Below are 19,199 nucleotides of genomic sequence, written 5' to 3' on the forward strand. Positions count from 1 at the left end.
GCTCTGCCAGAAAGTCTCAAAACACTCTGGTCAAGCCCCAACTACATTGAGCATGTAGAAAACCACCAGGGACCAAGGAAAGTTTCCAAATGCATTTATTTTCCTAAGAGAGCAGCAGCATCAGCCATTACTAAGTAATTGCCACACCAGCGGAGTCCTTATTTGTCAATAAGCCTAAATTCCAACCCGTTCTGCTCCCCATCTCCACAGTCCTTACCCTGCAGAATTAAGGCCAATTGGATCATTTACAAACAAAGAGAAGCCACATTACGCCACCCACTCATTTCACTTGTGACCGTCCCTTAGCCCAGGGGGAAGTGGTCTGCTTTGCAACATCACACAGCAATTCTTATTAAACTATGTAGTAGATGACAGTCCATACTTGGCTGTCTGGACCACAGAACTCGAGCAGTGAACATCAACCAGCACTACATGTGAACCTGTAGTTGTTTGCTAAGCAGCTTGACATATGTGAGTTCAAAAAAAGACAGAAGGAAATGTAGGGATGGAATATCTGATACTAGTGTGAACTGGCATTCCCCTGCCCAAAGCACAGTTATGAGCTGGGACAAGGCAGAAAGACACAATAATTCACTTACTCTGGGGGCGGAGGCTTGGTCCTGGCCCATACGACGGATCTAAGGCGCCCTTTTCTTTGCCAACCTTGTCCTGCTCGCCAGCTGCTTTCAGCGTCGGAAATTCCTCGGGAGAGAAGGATAACAGTCGGCTTGAGGCCCTTGAACCTGTCAGACAAATAAGTGTAGGACTCAGAGAAGATCTCTCCACTCTTTCAATTCCCTCACGAGATCGGCCTGGAAATGTGTTTTCTGGGAGCCTGCGCCTCCATCACATTTAAACCCAAATTACTATCATAGCAGCACCTCAGCTCACATCCAAAACTCTCTGAGACACCGTCATCAACACCACAACACATGTCCTCACCAGCACTCCCACACTCTTAACTTGTAATCTTCATTTAAATTCTCATGTTCAAGGAAGTCAGAGTGAACTTTTTCAGCTTCCGACTATTTTTGTAAAGACTAAGGCAGAGATATAAATTCTGCAAGATCACTTATAGGTGATACCCTGTTATCAAGCATTTGACATTTCTATTCAGACTCTTTCTGCTTAGATCTCACTCTTGGGAAGTCTATTGTTAAGATTTCTGACAATATACTCAATGAAAGACCACAGATAATGGCCAAATGCGATATGCTATATATAACCCACTCTCCTCCCTGCTGCAGCATGTTTAAGATGCAGATCACTGGCCAGATCAGGCCAGGTTCATTTCTTGTCACTGGCAAATTGTCTTGCCGAGTCATCCGCCACCCCAGAATGACAGCTTTCTGTCCCTTCTAAAGATCTGCCAGTGACTGGAAAACAAAACAGCAATTCTCCTGAATCTGCTGGCAAGATAACATTGAACAAAAGGAGATTGTCAGCATTATTGCACTAGTAGACAGTAAAAAATAAATATATATATCTTTGAGAATTCTTTCTTAGTGTTACTTGGCTAATGCTCTCTTTTAAAAAGGCATTTCAGAATTATCATGTCAGAAGAATCAGCAGAGTACTGAAGACCCAACAAAAGAGTCCCATCTATTTTTATTTTTCCTTTCCTGAAGAGTGATGAAGGATTGCCTTCAAGTCATTTTCACTTTCTGGAACTTGCACACTGCACCAGACCTTCCATCGGAAGGTTTTCAGGTAAGACACTGCAACCATCTCAATTCTTTCAAATCTCTGCAATTTCACTCAACATCTGAATGGTTCCAGGTCTGTTCACATTAAAACAGTGGAAGTGAGCTGTTCTCACTACAGTTTTAATGGTATTAATAGTACTCAGTGCAGCTGGAAGCCATCCCCTGTGTGGAAATGGATGCATCTGAAGACAACTAAACTCCCAATTTACGTTAACACTGCTCCAGGATCCTCAGTCAAGCAGAAGTCATTAGCAGCACAGTTACTCAGGGAGACTTAACAGAAAGGCCTCAGCCAAGGTGTAAGCAAGTGCATCCTGCAACAGCCCCAATGCCATTTCCACCCACAGCTTCACTTTTGATCACTCAATTCAGTGAAGCTCCCCATGCTACCAGCATGGAGACGCCTATATTTTCAGTCTCTGATGTCCCCTCTTCTCCTGATTCCTGTCCCCTCTTTCACCCTGTTTTCTGCACCTTTATTACATGCTGCTCTGCAAAGTTTCCTATCTCCTTCAAAACCCTGACTTCCCAGAACTCCCAAGTATATGAATTATTCTGGTTTCAGATGGTGATGGGACACATTCTGTTCAAGCTGTGTCTTGCACTGGCAGATCTGAATCGATGCAGTTGCATCATTCCAGACAAAACACTACAGAGATTGAAAAAAAAAAGACTCATATGGCCTCAGTACACTGTAACCAAGACAGATGTGTCCCATTCTGCACCAGTCTAGACAGGGAGGGCAGGAAGAAATGGAGCCCACCCCATCTCATGCCTGTCTACGAGAAGCAGGCACATACCCAGCTCCATTTCTGTTCATCATACTCACCACCTTCTTGTCCTGCTGGCTTTCCATTCAGCTGTGCCCATGACTTTGGTCCACCTGGCACTGAATTTGTACTCTGAAAACACAAAAAACATACAACCCCCCCCAACCAATGCCCACAGATCAGTGAGGTCTCATGACTACTTCTGATTTCCTGGCTGGCACCTTCTATGGTTCAGACCTTGAGATCACCCAGACGTCGCTGGATACCACAGGTCTCCCCAGATTCTTCTTGGGGCTCAAGTCAGCTGTTCCCTACTCCTGTGTACAATAATGCTACAGCAAAAATCCTCCTCTCTGCCATGCCTCTCATCTCTCTTTTGCCCATCTTCAGCTATTTCTTCAACTATTTCCTCAAATTTCTTGCTTTCCTCTTTCTAATCAAGCTTTCCCTTACTTCTGTTGCATTTTCCCAAATGGTTCCTCTTAATCTTCTAGACTTGTTCCATGCTACACCTCAGCTTGAACGCCACTCTGCTTTCTCATGCATTATCCACTCTTCTCCTCTTCAAAACATCTCCTGTCCTGGCTTTCATGAACCTCAATGGCTGGGAATTTTATTTTAAACTGAAAGTATGAAACCTGCAGCACAGAGGGGTCAGGTCCCTGTACTGTCTGGAGAAGCTTTCTTACTTGCTGGTAGCTTTTTCAGGTCCTAACACTGGCTATTTCTCCCACATGAGCAGATCTCTTGTTATCAAGCCTCATCAGGCTGGGAGCAAGAGCTGGATCTGTTGTCACTAAGCGACACTTGAATAGCTTACAAGTGGTAACCAGCCATCCCACATTCCAGTCATTCTTTCTGGATTGAAGCTACACTTTCTACACACACTTAAAAGGTACAGAGGTAACACACAAAGAATTATACTCTATATATTCCTGAGACACAGTAACTTGGAGTCACAATTACTGGGGCACAGTAACTTGAAGTCAAGACAGTCAATTCTGCAAGAATTGATTATACAGGAGCTGTTCTGTAAATTGCAGTCTGCTGATAACTTGTGCAAGGCAACACAGACAATTAAAGAAAACCCTCAAGCTGTCTGGGGACAGGGGAAGGAGGGTGGCAGTCACAGAGACTGCTTGCGCCTACCTCCTGACTGATTGACTGTGTCGGCTTCTGTAAATTGGAGACAGATTTCTGCAAACCCTGCTGCGGCAGCGACTCCTGCAGCTGTGCAGCCGTCGCACTGGAACTGAAAAGAGACAGCAGGGGTGAGATCAAAGGGGAAGGCAGGCAAGATGAGACAAATAACTCTGGCAATACAGCAGTTGCTAAAGGATCAGGCTAACAGTGCCTTTACAGTGGCACGGACAAGAGAGATCACTGTAAGATGCAACACGCAGAGCAGCGTACAAATGCTGCTGCTTGCCCAACAAAACTTAGCAAAAATGAGTTCTGCCTACCTCTTTTGGTCTGGCTGATCCTGCTTGTTTGCCCATCCTGTACCGTCCTTGGGTACTATAATGATGTTGGGGTCGTTTCCTTTGTTCTCAGACTTCAGGCTAGGCAAGTTTGCAGGAGGTGGCATGCGCCGGGCAGCAGCAACTTTCCCGAGACTCTGTAAGCCATGTCTAGGAATAACTAGTGAGAAAGGAACAAGGGCAGGTCACAGAGGGCTGTATCTGCTCGATAAGTAACCTGAATTAGCATCCTGGGGCTGGGTGTAGTCCCAACCCAACTGTACACAAGCAGCACCACTGCGTCTATGCCAACATACAGGTCATTTCCCAGGGGACTACGGCGAAGCAGCCGTCTGTTCTAGCAGCTGACTGCCTCCTGCAACAGCCGGGAGGGAGAGAGAGAAAAGTCTCCTGAACAGAAAATGCCCACAGAGTCTTCTAGCTACCTGTGCAGATACTCCTCTTTCATTTCACCACGGAGAGCCAGCACTGATAGCCCTTTCACAGCTTGGGGAAATGGCCAGCCAAGTCCAGCTCTTGGCAGACAGACTGGTAACCTAACCCAGGAGTCCCAAGGTCTAGATTTTCCAAATCCACCCACCAGCTCACACTTATTAAGATGGTATTTTAGTTTCTTTGGTTTTCTACTCCCACATCAAATCCAGAACCAGTCCATGCAGTGTTTCTTTTTTTTTTTTTTTTGACCCACCATCTACTTTTGGCCACATCTTTCCTGCAAAACCAACTCAGGTTCTTCCCCAGAAGCCTTCAGTCCTTGACTCTCACCTCACACGTCTGACCAGCTTAAGGCACTTCAGATTAATGGCCCCATATATGTAGGCTAAGGCCCTGGTTAGGCTTTCACTCAAGTTTGCAACCTGACCACTTCACAGCAAGGACACAGGCTGAACACAAGGGCCCAGCTGTTTTGTTATAATTCCTCCGTGTCTCTACAATAACAGCAGCACAAAGAACCGCAGACATTTTCCTTGAAGTCCTAATGAAACACAGGCTTAGACACCAGCACAAACAGCTCGGCAACCCAGCTGCTTCCCACTGGGCAGCCTACCCCAGGGCCAACAGCCTCAGTTAGCTCTGCAACACTCATGGAAGACCCCAAAAGGAGCTTTCTGAAGGCATTTCTTACCTGTAGTTCTGATAGCTTCTATTGACTTTCCTTTATACTTATCAAACAGGCTGAGAGTCGAGTACTTGCTTTTCCCATCCTTTCCCTTGGTTATTTGCCCCAAACGATCGGACATTGCGATGAAATGTCATCTAGTAAGGAAATTTCTCTGCGCCGCTCCCGATCTGCCTTTTAATGAAAGAGAACCAGGGAAATGCCATCAAATGGATTATTTGGCCACAGACAAGTAAAAAGTAAAACACGCACAACTGCTAGAACTGCAGATATTCAGTGAGCAGACACACCAAGTTACAAGGTTTTAACTCCCTCCTCTTAAATCCCACAAGCATCTTGTGACTAAAGATTCATAAACTGAATTAAAAGAACGGCAGGAACACACTTCTCACAGCAGCATTTGTTTTCTGCCACTCCAGTGCTGAAAGAGATGAGCTTCTTCAAGTATGAGAATACAAGAGAGTGGTCACCACAGTCCTTGCTTTAAAAGAATAAGTCTAACAATAAGTAGCTATGCACAAGGCTTCCTAAACATAAAGGACAGAAAAGCACTGTATCTTAACACCACACTGGAGTTTATCACTGGGTTTCCCACCGAAGCACTGGTACCTGGGTTTGTAATGTTTGGAATTGTGGTTCCACACCAGCCACAGTTAATGACTCATACCAGCAATTAGTTGCCTTCAGGTGATGCTTTCAAAGCACTGAGTTATTTCTTCAAATTCCCTTTTCCCATCTGCTGGCCATGAGAGAGACTGAAGGAGGCCAAAAAAATGCTCAAATGAAACAGGTTCAGAGTCTTGAGCCTGTGGGTTCAGCAATTCTACTATGAATACCGAAAATGCTTTATCAAAAAAGATTACATTCTGTGTTGCTGGCACCTTCACCACCATTTTTAGCTATAAACATACTTTTCACAATGCATGTGGTTTGTTCATTTTTCATTCTGATCTCTGCTGGCACAATGTGCTGTGATTAACACCCTTCATGCAGGCAGTCTCTACTTTTTGGCTCTTGGAGCCTATGATAAAGCTGAAATATGGGGAACACACACACTGTAGGTCAACTTTTCTGTCAGAAAAGAAACTTTCCTTACTTTCAATAGACATTTCTTTCATTTTTTAAAGCATAATTCTCTGTTCTAAATTTTCTCAAATCTGGAAGCTTAACATAACCTTTTCACATGTAATTTAAATTTCCAGATTTCTTGTTGTAAAGTCTCCACTTCAAGCCTAGAACTGCTGGCAGTTTTATTACACCATCTGCTAGGTCGCATCTTCGGGTTTTAACTCTGTTGGAGTAACGAAAGGCCATATATCTCAAACCATCCCACCCTTCACCCTTTCTGAAACTCATCCAGCTGAAAAGCATGTTTCAAACAGTCAGAAATCCCTCTTTCTGAAAGAGCTGCATCTGACCAGAGGCTACAACTTCCACCAGCAACGCCTTATCAAACATGACGTCCAGGTAAGAGGATTAGTCCATCGCGTATTAGGTATCAAATAAAGCACAGACCACAAACACGTGGGACACAGCCAGTTTGAGAACGTACTGCGATCTGCAACTAGTTGAGTAAAACCCATCTAAAGGCCGCTGCCAGGGGGCGAGTTTCTGCCCAACAAACCTTGGCACCATGCAGTGCTCATTCTTGCATCGCAAGATTTAAATCGAGCCTGGCAGGAGCAAGCAGCGGCGTGTCGGGCAGCAAGCACCGGGGTCAGTGACTGAGGAAGAAAGTATTTTCAGCCACTCAGCAAAAGCATCCCCAGGATGCTCAGGAAACCACCAGGCCCTGCAACAAGCCCCACGCAGCCACTTTTGCAGGACCACGACACGGGGTTTGCAGGACAAAGCTTTGCAGAGGCAACAGGGCTGGCTGGCGTTCTTGAGGCACCTTTTCCTGCAGAGCAGCAAACAGATCTTTGGCTCCGGTTCGGCTCAATCTTTGCTCAGATGGTCACGGTGCGCCAAAGAAAACAACAGCTCCTCCCTCGCTTGCCCATTTGCAATGTATTTTATTAGTAGGACTGACATTAAAAGAGAAAGGGAAAAAAAAAAAAAAACCACTGATTAGCGCAGACTTGGCAGAGAAGTAGAAGCTGGATGAAGAACAATGACCTGTTTGAGCTGGCAGAGCTACAGGGAGCCCTGGACCAGAGCAAACAGCCCAGGGTGCTGCACACAGAGCTGCAGCTGTGCTGGCAAGAGCGCAACCACCTGCTCCTACAGGTACATTGGGCCCCGTGGAGCCGGACCAGGGCAATCCCATACCTGCCTCATGCAATCCCAAGCAATAAAACCCACTTTGAGGTTTAGAAAACTCAGACAAAATTAGTAGGCATTAAGGAAAAAAACAAACAAAAACCCCCACAACTGCCACATGGGGTCGAGGAGTTAGCTGGTTAACAGAAAATCCCAAGTCCTGAAAGTCAGCATGCAAACAGCACGCAGGGTGATGCTGCCAAAGAGAAACCCTGACAACCAGTTATGTAACCGGGTCTCAGCTGCCTCTTGATTACATCTCCTATCATTAAAAGGATGCGGGAGGAATAAACAACCACTTGAGAGCAGAGGAGGAGCTGGGGACAGGCTGGGATAAAGCCCCTTGTCAAACTTTCTGGGACAGCCACAACCGCTGTGTGGAGAAGTGAGATTTACTTCGAACCCCCTCAATGCTTTGAAGCTGAAAAGGTAAAACACAGCTTTGTTTGTGCGTTATGTGTGTACTCCCAAAGGGGAAAACAAGCCCATGGAGAGGTGAGGCACTTTCCACACGACCTCTGTGCACAGAGGCTGCAGAGGTGCTGAGCCCCAACGCCTAATTTCCCATCACGCCATCAAGCAAAGAATCCACGCAGGGATCACCAAGGCCCTCCAATCTTGCAGAGCAAAGCCATTTCTGATAAAAATCAAGTTCACAAAGAACCGACCTGCTAGCCTGCATGCTTATTAAGAAAGCTAGAATGAGAAGGCACATACTGATGCTGACAACTGAAAACCAGCAGCCTTGGCAAAGCCTCTGACCTGTGCTCAGGCTCCCCGTGTCTGACAGCTGACCCTGAAAAAAGCATCATCCCATGTTACAGAGAAATGAAAAACGTCAATCACCAGCATTTCTACAAGGTTTCTCTCAGGGTTTATAAAGGTCTTTGGGTGAAGGTTCACTATCAGCTTTACCACGGAGCTTACGCCTTCCCATTCCCAGCACCAGCAAGGTCTCCTGTAATATCCAGGGACAGCACCAGAGTGAAAAATATCAGTAATCAGAAAATACCACAGTATGACCAGTTACATTACAGATCCCAGGGTACAAATAGCTGCACCAGAATTACTACTTGGACAGAGCTCTGCTACCCTGGAGTCTTCATGTCCACATCTTGCCACCCTGGACTTCACATGTATTGACCCCATCTAGCTGCCTTTTAGAGGGGTAGATTCCAATCCAGAGAGCAAGAGTGACACTTTGTGCCAGAGTACGCAAGTCTTGGAGATACAGGAGGGATCTACCAAGCACAGGGAGCCTGTCCAGCAAAGAGAGCCGTGTGAAAACCTTGAGTAACTGGCACTGGTAACAACTGGAAACCCCCGAGCTCAAAACACAGTCAAAGGGAGAGACTCCTGACAAACGGGATTGTCTGCAAAGCTCTCTGTAAATCTATGTATGAAGGGGGCTGGGCTGCTGGTATTTTATTCACAAGACTTCAATGAAGCTTGAATACCTGGAAGTTAGCCAGCCTTAACTGAGCAGGGCAAACAGATTTATGAAAGGTAACACACACATACACTAGAAGGAATCACTTCAGCTACTCACACCCTGAGTACAATCACTTGGGCAAAAGGACCCAAGACCACCGCAGACCTGCACTCTCTGCTCAAGTCACAGCAGCATCACAAGCACAAAACAAAGCATCAGGATGGAGATGAACAGTGAAAAGGCTTTTTTCCAGAGGCAGGAAGATTTTTGACCTGAAATTGTATACAAATTGCTCAGAAACTCACAGGCTGCAAAAGCTGAACTGTATTTTCAGAAAAGCATTTGAAGTTGATGTTAAACTGAAATCTATTATAGTTTCTAATGTTACTGGTAATGTGAAACCTTTAAAAAAAAAAAAAACGTAGTATAGTTTTACACAAGATTAGTGATGTTCATTCTTCCTTAAATACACACAGTCAATTTCACTGCTACTTCTCATAGCTAAATATTTATCTGTCAAGGAGAGACAGATAACATGGAACATGTTCCACCAAGAATCACCTATTTGAGAAATGTTGGCCACCTGCCTCAGTGATGAAAGACCCCACAGGCTGCCCTTGGAAGAGCTTTGGTGAAACAGCGTGACCAGCTGCCCGAGGGGCTTGGTGTCAGATGCACGTATATCATGTAGAAGCCTTGCTGGGAAGGGACCAGATGAGGATTTAGATCCTAGGAGAGACTGCTTAGTAAGGAGGGGAGCAGCAGGAGAATGCCAGTATCCACGTACAGAGTCAACAGGATCAAGGTAGAGCTGTGCATAGCAAGAGTCTAGGCCACACCAAGCCTCTTGCTGCTTTTCTTTTGCATTGTTTCCAGAGGGAGTTGCTAAGATTTCTTGGTACAGCTGAAAAACGGACTGCTGAGATCCTGAATGTGGCATCAAATCCTGCCAGACGATGAGAAGCAAGTCAGCAGTCTGCAGTGCAGAGAAAAAGGCAGGCAGCCCATAGCAAAGACAGCTCTTGATTCACACGGGGGACCCACCTTGCTTAGCTAACAAGTATATTTGGCACTACCAATGCTTTTAATTCTGCATTATCCCAGCTTCTCTCTGCATTTTCCATGAATCCCATCTCCTTGTAAAAACAGGGAATGGGAGATCAGGATCACCTCTCCTGTGATTTACTGCAGAGGGACACTGCTAGCTGAGTAATGCTGCTGGAGGCCGGCTGCCAGGACCTGCCTGCTGGACAGCCCCATCGGCAGGCCGAGCCAAGCCAAGCCACACTGGATTTGAGACGCAGCAGGACCACAAAGAGGAGAGGAAGAGTCTTCTGGGCAGCATATCTATCACTAACTCTGTGGCATGGAGCTGTACAGGCAGAGACAAAACATGACAAGAGGAGAGCAGAAAGGGCACCTCCTAAAAGATGACCTGACCTTTCATTTTCTCAGCTTTGTCTTCACCAAGCTCACCTGCTGCCTCATATTCTGATTCCAAACTTCTTGGTGTATTTGAAGTACTGTTACTGAACCAGAGTGTAGTTCTAGAGAAACAGAGCTCCATAATCTCAGGTTTGGCCTGTGAAATCCAGAAGCCTCACCTCTCTGTTAAACAGCTTTCCCAGCACTGGCAAGGAGGACAGTACAGAAAGGTGGCCAGACAGGCTGGATTTCTAACTTACTGTAAAACAGATAAAGCAGACTGGACTCTGGAGAAAAGCTCAACTGTATTTACACAAAAACATTCACGAGTTCTGTGATCCATTCTGTAAGGGCTGGACAGATGATGCAACACCCTGAAATGAGCCCTGATCTCCAGTAATTGAGGACACAGACAAAGAAATACTTCAACCTGAGGATGCAAGACTATGGCATGGGGAAAAAAAAATAAAAAAACCCTGGTCCATAGCCCACAGAAAGTACTTTCAAGATCCTGTGCTCATGAAACTCCCTTTCCTTTTCAAGTAGCAGAAAACCTAAGGTGTGCAGTAAAATCTCTTTTTGAAAGGAGTGTCTGTCTACAACGGCTCTCCAGAGAAATGCTGTTTTCTGCCCATCTGCCCCATAAAGAAGGAACTGACCTGCTGGTCTCAGCTTGTCAGGAAGGAATAACTGTATCTCTAACCCAAAGGAAGCACTGCAGGACTTTCCTACCTCTCAGAATCAGGAACTGATTACTGCAGGGAGGCAGCAAGGTATCTATGAAGCACTAACTACCAACCCTCCTTGCCCCTCTCTCTCATCCAGCCCATAAAGGTGTTAAATGAGACAATCCCAAAAAACAATGGACTCTGATGCCCTATCTATAAACCTGGCCAGGCTCAAAAGCAGTGACCTCCTGTAGGCACTTCTGCAGCAAGACGCGATAGAAATAAAGGAGCATATTTCTTTGCTGTTTCACATTCCAGAGGCAAAGCCCACAGAGGACAGAGCAGTTCAGTTCAACAAGAACAAGCTGTGGATTCAACAAACCCAGACCCCAACCGCTCTAGTACAAGAGGAAAGGGAAATGAGCTTGTGATGACCAAGAACTGCCCACACAAAGGAGGGCTCACATTCAAATACAAATCTTTAACTTTAGAGTTGTACTTATGCTCTGGCTCCTCCACAACCAAGGCCCAGAGCTGACACATGCTTCCTACAGCCTCCATAGTGATTCTGCCTTTGATTTCTCCCTGCTCAGGTTCCTCCGAGGTCTGAATGTCCAGGGAGAATATACAGATATATCTTGTTCCCTCAACACCAAAGCAAGAGGGCTGATCACGAGCAAGCAATTTCAATCCAAATACAAAAGAAATCCCTGTTGGCACAACCTGTTCAGAAAGCTCCTGGCAACGTACAGCTGAGCTGTAAGGTAAACGGAGCAACAATAACAGACTGCAAATAGCTGGTAAGGATCTCCTGGTGGCTAACAGGGCCAGTACTATCAGTTCTGCTTTACAGACTGGGTAACCAATGTGGAGAAAACAGTTCGCTCAAGTAACAGCGACAGAGCTCTCAGAGCTCAGGTTTCTGCCCCCAGCCACACAAACCTGCACTGCCAAGACTCTCAAAGGAAATGTACCTCTTGATAGTGAAACAGTTGTAAAAAGGAGTCAAACAGAGTGAATGCACTGCAGCAGCATCTGCCAGGCCTAGAACAACCTCTTCCAGTGGAAGAGACTGTCTGTCCAGCAGTACACAAAAAAACATTGCAGTGATGATACCCATATAACTGCAGTGAGACAGATAGAGCAAGTGTGGCAGAGGTGAAACACCTATGTTGCCAGCTCCAGAACCCAGACGCAAGCCTTCAGTTCATTAGGGGTAGCTCACCTTGGAGAGCCCTACACAGCCAGGGCAAGGACCTGTAGAAGGACTGTGGTCAACTACTGTCAGAGAACAGATGAGTTTTGAGGAATGACCACAGAAATCCTTCCAATGAAGTAAAACATTTCACAAATCCTTCATCTGGTCCCAAGCTCAGCAACTTACTCCATCTCTCAGCAGTGAACACAGGTTTTATAGCAAACAAGCAGAAAGGAAATCAGCAATGTCACAGCTCTAAGAGATGAAACCAGAGCAAAGCTGGCAGTATTTAGGGTTAACAGGTTTTTTTCGGGAACAGACACAGCTCTTTCCACGCAAATGCCATCAGCTGTTGACTAAGCAGCTCTGTTTTCTCTGCAGTCTCGGGAAGGATCACACTGGAATGGGGAGGTGGGTGTTTACCTTGTGCCAACCAGCCTCACTCTACCAGATCTGGGCTTTGGTAACACCTCTCTGCACTCTCAGGCTGTCTGCTGACTTCAGGGCCTCAGCAATCACTCAGGTTATGCACGTAAGGTTATTTTTATGAAGAGAAATACTAGAGATACAATCGGCAGGCCATAAATGCTGATCCCTGCTTGCACACACAAGGGAGAGGTTCCTGTACCCCCTGTGGAACAGATCGCTCAGGTCCTGTTCCTCCCCAAGGCATCAACAGGATCTCCTTATGCAGACACCTTCATAGCCAAGCCAGCATCACCACACACACTGCAGGGGACAACACTGCCCTGGCAAGAGCTGAATAGATCTTTCTCCATCATATCTCTCCAATTTTCCCACAGCCAAAGACTGATGCAACTGATTCAAACCATTAATAAGATTACAAGCAGTTCAGACGAGCCTGCAGTTCATAAACGCTGCAGACGCTGAAGCTTCCAAGGAAGTATTCCTCCAGGTTCCCCAATTTTAATGACACTAAAGCACTGCACTATTTCACAGTAACCTTTCTTAGTGAAAAATCTATTCACAGGAGCCATGTGCACTGCAAATGAATGTCACGGATGCTAACAGGAATCTGACGAGAAAAGGACACAGGTACAAAGTGGTAAGAAACCACAACACTACATGTGTCACAGTTCAGCACTCTGATGAAAGGAGTTTCAGATTTCTTTAGGTAGCTTTAGCTTTTCTGGAGAGCTAAGCATGTTAGACTGTGCACAAGACATCTGGACTATGCCAAGCCGGACAGAACTGAAAACATTTCACAGATGCTTTAATTTACATAGATATTTGCAGTGCATAACTGACAAGGTGTGTAAGCGCCATCGCTTCTGTTTTCCAGACAGGAAAACGACACCGCAGAACTCTGCGGCTACACTGGGCTGCAGAGCAGCAAACAGCCCCTGCATCTCCTGCTTTCTGGGGCTGGAAACCACCCTCTGGATCATGGTGTTTTGCTAATGCTGTGAGGCCAGGAGCAGCATGAAGCCCTGTTTCCAAGGAGTTCTGGAGGAGCACGTCTGCGTGCTAGGATGGGCAATGCTGCAAACACTTCCAAAATGATCCACCCCATAAGCTGCTTTCACCACAACAGGATCACAAGGCATCACTAGAGGCAACATTTTGCTCAGATTCACAACACTGTAATAACGTAAGATCTCCTCAACTCCTAAATGACGGTTTGTGAAGTTTCAATTGCTAGGTAGAAGCTTGATTCTTTGGTTATTAAATATATATATAAAAATATAAAATCATATACTATTCCAGCCATGAAGAAGCCATTTCTTGAACATGTCCCTGCTGCCCTGCCTGCTTCACAGCCCACTCCAAACTCTGAACAAGAGCACTCGAGGCTTTTGTACAGGCTCCCAGCCCACATACAGGTAGGAACAGCTGAAGAACCTACCCCACAGCAGAACTCTTCCAAAAAAACCCCACTGTATTCCCACACAAGAAGTGCCTGGGGGTGGCAAGCTCTTCAAACCTGTCTCCATTCGCTCCTTGCAGCACCATCACTCCAATTCCTGTCGATGCCTCAATGGCTACCCAGGAAGGATTCCTCCACCAAATCTCTTCCAACAGGGTAATAACTCTGCAAATACTACAGTTTACCCCTCTTAAGTGCTACTCACCTTAAATTCAAGCATTGAGGATGCTCCCAACAGCTAATCAAAGCCCTGTGGACATCTGAAGCATTACAGTTCAATTGAATAGTCCTCTTGGCCAGGTCCTAGGGTGCTGTTAGCACATCCTCACTTTCTTCCTGTGTTTTTCCTGTATTTCTTCACACTTAAGCCTGACTCACCTCCACCTCCTCTTTCCCTTTTGCATGTTCCAAATCTGGCCATTACCTCTTCCTTTTCACTCAAGGCACGATTGTTTTCACTAGTTCTCCAAAAATCACTGCCCATAGTCTCTTAAAGATGTAAGGGCGACTTCTCTAGTCCCTTTCAGTTTACCAGCACTTTCCTGATAATTTAAGTGCTCAGAACCAAAATATAGATACTTTATTTTGGCTGTAAGTACAATGACTGCCTGCAGAACTGCACATACACCTTTTAACACCTCCAAACCAAGCTCTGTCCTCACAGACCCCACAGCACTGCAAGTTAAACAGCATTATAACCAACCAATGCCACGGGTAAACATGGAACAATCCAGGGCTACTAGACCAGCTTCTAATCCACTTCAATTACGGCCCCAATGCTAGCCCTCCAAAAAAGAGATGAGGATTTACAACTGTACACATCCAAACAGCTTTCCTCCAAAATAAACGCCTCAGAAGCTCAAGCTTCTCAGTTATTTCTACACAGGAAGCACATGCACACACACACACACACAGAACATCCTGAATACAAGTTACTTAACTAAAAATGAGCCCAAGCTACATTTCAGTGAGGCTTAACATTTAATACAATCTCCCGGTTTAGCCCCATTTTTACCTCTTCTGGGAAAGAACAACTCTAAAAAAACCAAATAGCTGCGTTGTGTTTATCTGCAAAACCCCCTCCAGAAGGTGCTTTCCAGGAGCAGCTGTCATGGCCTTTGGTAACAAAGCCACTTAATTTCAGCCATCAGAAAAAGATGTTCTGCAAAGGAGAGAGCTGCACCTCCCCAGCCTTCACCTGCTCACTGTGCTTTCACCCCATTGTCTGGTACCTGACAGTTGTATTTCTTCTGTTGCAATGACAAACTGGTGATAAGGAGCTGTGAAATTATCGACCTATTAGGAGAATGAGTCAGTGCCACATGAAAAACAAAACCCACTTACAAGGCACGATTAGCTGAAGAGCAAGGCCTGATACTGAGACAACACACGCACTGCCAAGTTGCAGAATAAATGAGGAATCTAGCAAAGAGGAGCAGGGATGACCAGAGGAGAGGTCCAGTCCTCCTGTAAAGTTACTGCCCTGTATTCAGTAAGTGTGTCCTGTTCATATTGCCTCCATTCCTCATTACAAGTCGAAATGCCACTACAGCAACATCTCTTTGTACAGACTATCATCATAAACGAAAAAAAAATAAAATGGCTTACTATTATTTTCAATGCAGCAGCACCTAAAGCTAACCTGGCTCACCCTTCAATACTTCTGATTACTCAGGCAAGTACAGCGAAGGCCTTGAGCAACCAACGCTTTTGAATCTGAAACAGGCAGGTAATTCTCTAATGGACAATCTAACAGGCTCTGTACTGTAGAGCTCGGGCAGGAGGAACCACCAGACACACCAAAACCACGGTGCTGATTTCTCCCAGTCGCACTCCAAGAGGCGATACCCAGCAGGGCGAGAATGCGGGATGGGAATTGGGTGTCGTGCAAAAGCATCAGTGCCACACACACGAGAACTGAGGCTTGTTTGCCTTTACACCATCACTCAGATCCCACAACACGCTGCGTCAGGCGTAGGACACATACACACTCTAATGCCACCCCTACCTTTAGAAGGAGGTTGTTCGAGTAAATTAGCCTTTGAAGTTAGGTTTTACCGAAGTTTTAATAAAAGGCTTTATTAAAATGTCACTATGAAGTTAAACCATTTTAATAGAAGCTCTTTATGAACATTACTCGTATTTATTAAAGCTAACATACTTTGAAACCCTGCACCTCCTTTCCAGCATTTGTATGGACTATTTGCTCACTTTTACAGCTTCTGCCAGCTGGCGGAGTTTTACTTTTAAGCTCTCATGCACACAGACAAAAAGCAAAAAAAGCCCACAGTTTGTCAAAAAATGCACTGTAAGACCAAATATAAAAATGCTCCTGATTTAGAAAAAACAACGTACCAAGGCACTACGTTATGACATAATGAAACCTGTATCAAACTCGTGTTTTACTACTACTTTTTTCTTTTTTAAAAAAAGGAAAGGGATCTGCCCAAATCACGTGGAAATATATTTTCTTATCAGTGAAGACTGCTGAAGGCATCCTAAAATACGAGACATCTAGCCTACTCAAGCTGTGCAGAGAAGACCAGACCAAAAAACCAACTTATATCCAACGTACATATCATATTAAACATAAAATCAAAATGCAGACAGCAACAGATGTACTCGTGCTGGCTTGAAGAAAAACATAATTCAAAAACAAAAAAACACCAGCGATCTCAAACAGTATTTGTGACTTGTCTGAGTATGATTTTTCATCTGAACTTTTCGACTGTAACAAGAAAAATAGTAGACCATTTCAAGAAGGTCATATGAGATAAGTCTTGTTTATCATACCCCAAAAATAGACCTGCTAACAAGGAAGAACCTCCTAGGCCACAGTCCTGAAAGAAGGAGCTTCACCCATGAACTCACAAAGATCTCGGATGCGCTGATAAAACTCAGGTCCATTTACAATATTGCATTTGAAGTGAAAGATGCAGGTAGATACGTCAACTTTTCGGACAGAAATCATCCCCAATCCATCATTTTCCATCCTCTCTTTAAATTCCACTTTCACAATATGGTCTCAAGCTCCCTTCTCCCCACCTCTTCCAGGCGACTCCATCCCCTGGCCCAGAGCAGCGCTTTCAGGACACCGGGGTTTAACTCCCCCAAAGCCAACTGAATGTGCAAAGGGTGTGGAAAAGGCAGGTCCACAAGCCACATCCTCACCAGTTTATATGTGAGAAATCTACTCATGGGGAGTCGATTCTCCAAACCTGGGCTCTCCAAGGCAGGGACCAGCTATTTATCCATCGTGAAAGGGTCCATTCCAGTGAACGCCCCCATGTGCATCTGCAAGACAAGACTTAACACAACCAAAACTTCCACTATAAACCTGGATTCATTCCTGGAAAGGGTGGGAAGCCTTTCTCATGAGCAGACGATGTAGACACTGCAATGTGCTTATACCTGTTCCTGGAATGAAACAAAATTACCAAACTCCCAAACACTTCTATTTCTTATATAAATAAACATCAAACACCAGCAACATCAATATACAAATATTCGATGAGTTGATACTCTAAACACCCTTTGCACGTTCAGAAGACAAAACCAAACCAAAACAACTTTCCTAACAAAACCCACAACTCCCAGCTCATCCAAACGCCTTTCGCCAGCTTTGAATTATGGGGATCAGCAGGTTTTCAGAACCACCTTAATGAAAAACACCCTCCTAGTTCACACCCAACACTAGCAGACCGACCACCCCCCGGTGAAGATGCACAGTACAGGTCCTAGGAGCTGCATTAGGGTTTCCCCAGCTTGCAGCACATCTGCTCCCACGCAGACATGAAAATCTCCATCCTAAACAAACAAAAAATTATTTTCAGACCTACCTAACAAGCTCGCCCAGCACCAAGCGCACAAACTCCGTCCTTGTTCCCCCCCCCGCACTTCATCTTTGGGCCCCAACAGCCCTTTTGCAGGTTCCACAGAATAACAAACCCACCGAGCCTTCTGGATGCCACCCCCCGCCTTGTTTTGCTGAGACACACACACACACACGGCGCGACAAAAATATCTTTGTGTCACACTCCAGACGACGAAGAAAAACAAGCTGTCTTTGCAGCGGGGAGCCCCCCGCACCCCACGTTCCCTCTCCCCTGCTGCACCCCGCCGCGGAGCGGAGCGGCGGGGGGGGGCTCCGGACACCCGCCCCGCAAAACCACCCCCGGACCGGGGACAGGAGCCCGGACAACGGGCCCCAAGCCCAGGCGGCCCCCGCCAGCTCCCCCGGGCCTCACCGCGGCCCTCAGCGGGGATGGGGCCGGCCCGGCCAGGCCCTGCGGCCGCCCCTGGCGCCTCCATCCCCGCGGCGGGGGGTCGCACAATAAACACCGGCGGCTACAACAGCCCGACGTGGCGGGGCCGCCCCCAAAGCCGCTTTGGTCCTCCACAGCCAGGGCCTCGGCCCGGGAGACCCGCCAGGGCTGCGCCACCTCCTCCCCTGCGCCGGGCCGAGCCGGGAGGCCGCGGGGTGCCGCAGCCGCAAGCAGCCGCTGGCTCCGGCTCCATTTTAGGGCTGCCTCGTCCCACCTTCCCTCTCCCTCCCCTTCCTCCTCCCCCCCGGCCCCACTCACCGCCCCAAATATCCGCGGCCGCCGCCGCCGCCGGCCCCCGATACCCACCTGTGGTGGTGGCGGGGAGCCGGGACTGCCTGGGGAGCCGGGTGCGGAGGGGCGATGGGCTCAGGGAGCGGCGGATGGCGGCGGATTGCGCGGCGGCGGCGGGATGCGGGGCGATCCGGGCTCCGGCTGCCGCTCCCTCCTCCTCCCCCGGCCCGGCCTGTCAATCCCGCGCGGGAGGGCGCCGCGCCGCCGCTGCCTCCACCCTCCGCACAGCACCGCCTACAGGGCTCCGCCGGCACCGCAGGGGCGGCCCAAGATGGCGGGCGCAGGCGCAGAGCGGCGGCCGTGGCGGCGGCGTCGGGCCTCAGCGCCTTTCGGCGCCACACGAGCCCGAGGGCTGAGCAACAGTAACTCCGAAGTGTCAGAAAATATTTAACGTTCAAACTTGTTTTCGCATGGACCAAAAGACGTGCCGTATTCAAATGCAAAGCCCCTTACTGTCAACAACTGTGACCAATTTAGAGTGAACTAGCTCATCGCGTGCTGAAGCGACATTGTTGGTCAAGAAACCAGTTTCTAGCACGGCGCTATTTGTAGTTACTTTTGGTTTCTCTGCGAGACTGCAAATAAAAAGATGTAGACATTGACACTTTGTGAATACATTTAACTTTCCATTTA

At 46.9% G+C, this 19,199-nt stretch overlaps 1 protein-coding gene across 11 annotated transcripts in view; it reads right to left on the bottom strand.

Annotated features, from left to right (window-relative positions):
* The window catches only part of PRRC2B (proline rich coiled-coil 2B), a 45,028-nt gene extending 26,232 nt beyond the window's left edge, over nucleotides 1-18,796 (bottom strand). For 6 of the 11 annotated variants that reach the window (XM_065035793.1, XM_065035791.1, XM_065035790.1 and 3 more), the window contains exons 1-6: nucleotides 18,534-18,738; nucleotides 5,084-5,251; nucleotides 3,940-4,117; nucleotides 3,626-3,728; nucleotides 2,536-2,608; nucleotides 600-743 (exon numbers count right to left, since the gene is read on the bottom strand). In XM_065035793.1, coding sequence (XP_064891865.1) covers nucleotides 600-743; nucleotides 2,536-2,608; nucleotides 3,626-3,728; nucleotides 3,940-4,117; nucleotides 5,084-5,198 — 613 coding nt within the window. In that variant the 5' untranslated portion in view covers nucleotides 5,199-5,251; nucleotides 18,534-18,738. Of the gene's footprint in view, nucleotides 1-599; nucleotides 744-2,535; nucleotides 2,609-3,625; nucleotides 3,729-3,939; nucleotides 4,118-5,083; nucleotides 5,252-17,121; nucleotides 17,232-18,533 lie in introns of those variants that run through there. The other 5 variants (XM_065035788.1, XM_065035783.1, XM_065035785.1 and 2 more) reach the window with 4 other exon arrangements.
* Between the last annotated feature and the right edge of the window lie 403 nt (nucleotides 18,797-19,199).

Source organism: Columba livia, chromosome 19, assembly GCF_036013475.1.
Source record: "Columba livia isolate bColLiv1 breed racing homer chromosome 19, bColLiv1.pat.W.v2, whole genome shotgun sequence".
NCBI lineage: Eukaryota > Metazoa > Chordata > Aves > Columbiformes > Columbidae > Columba > Columba livia.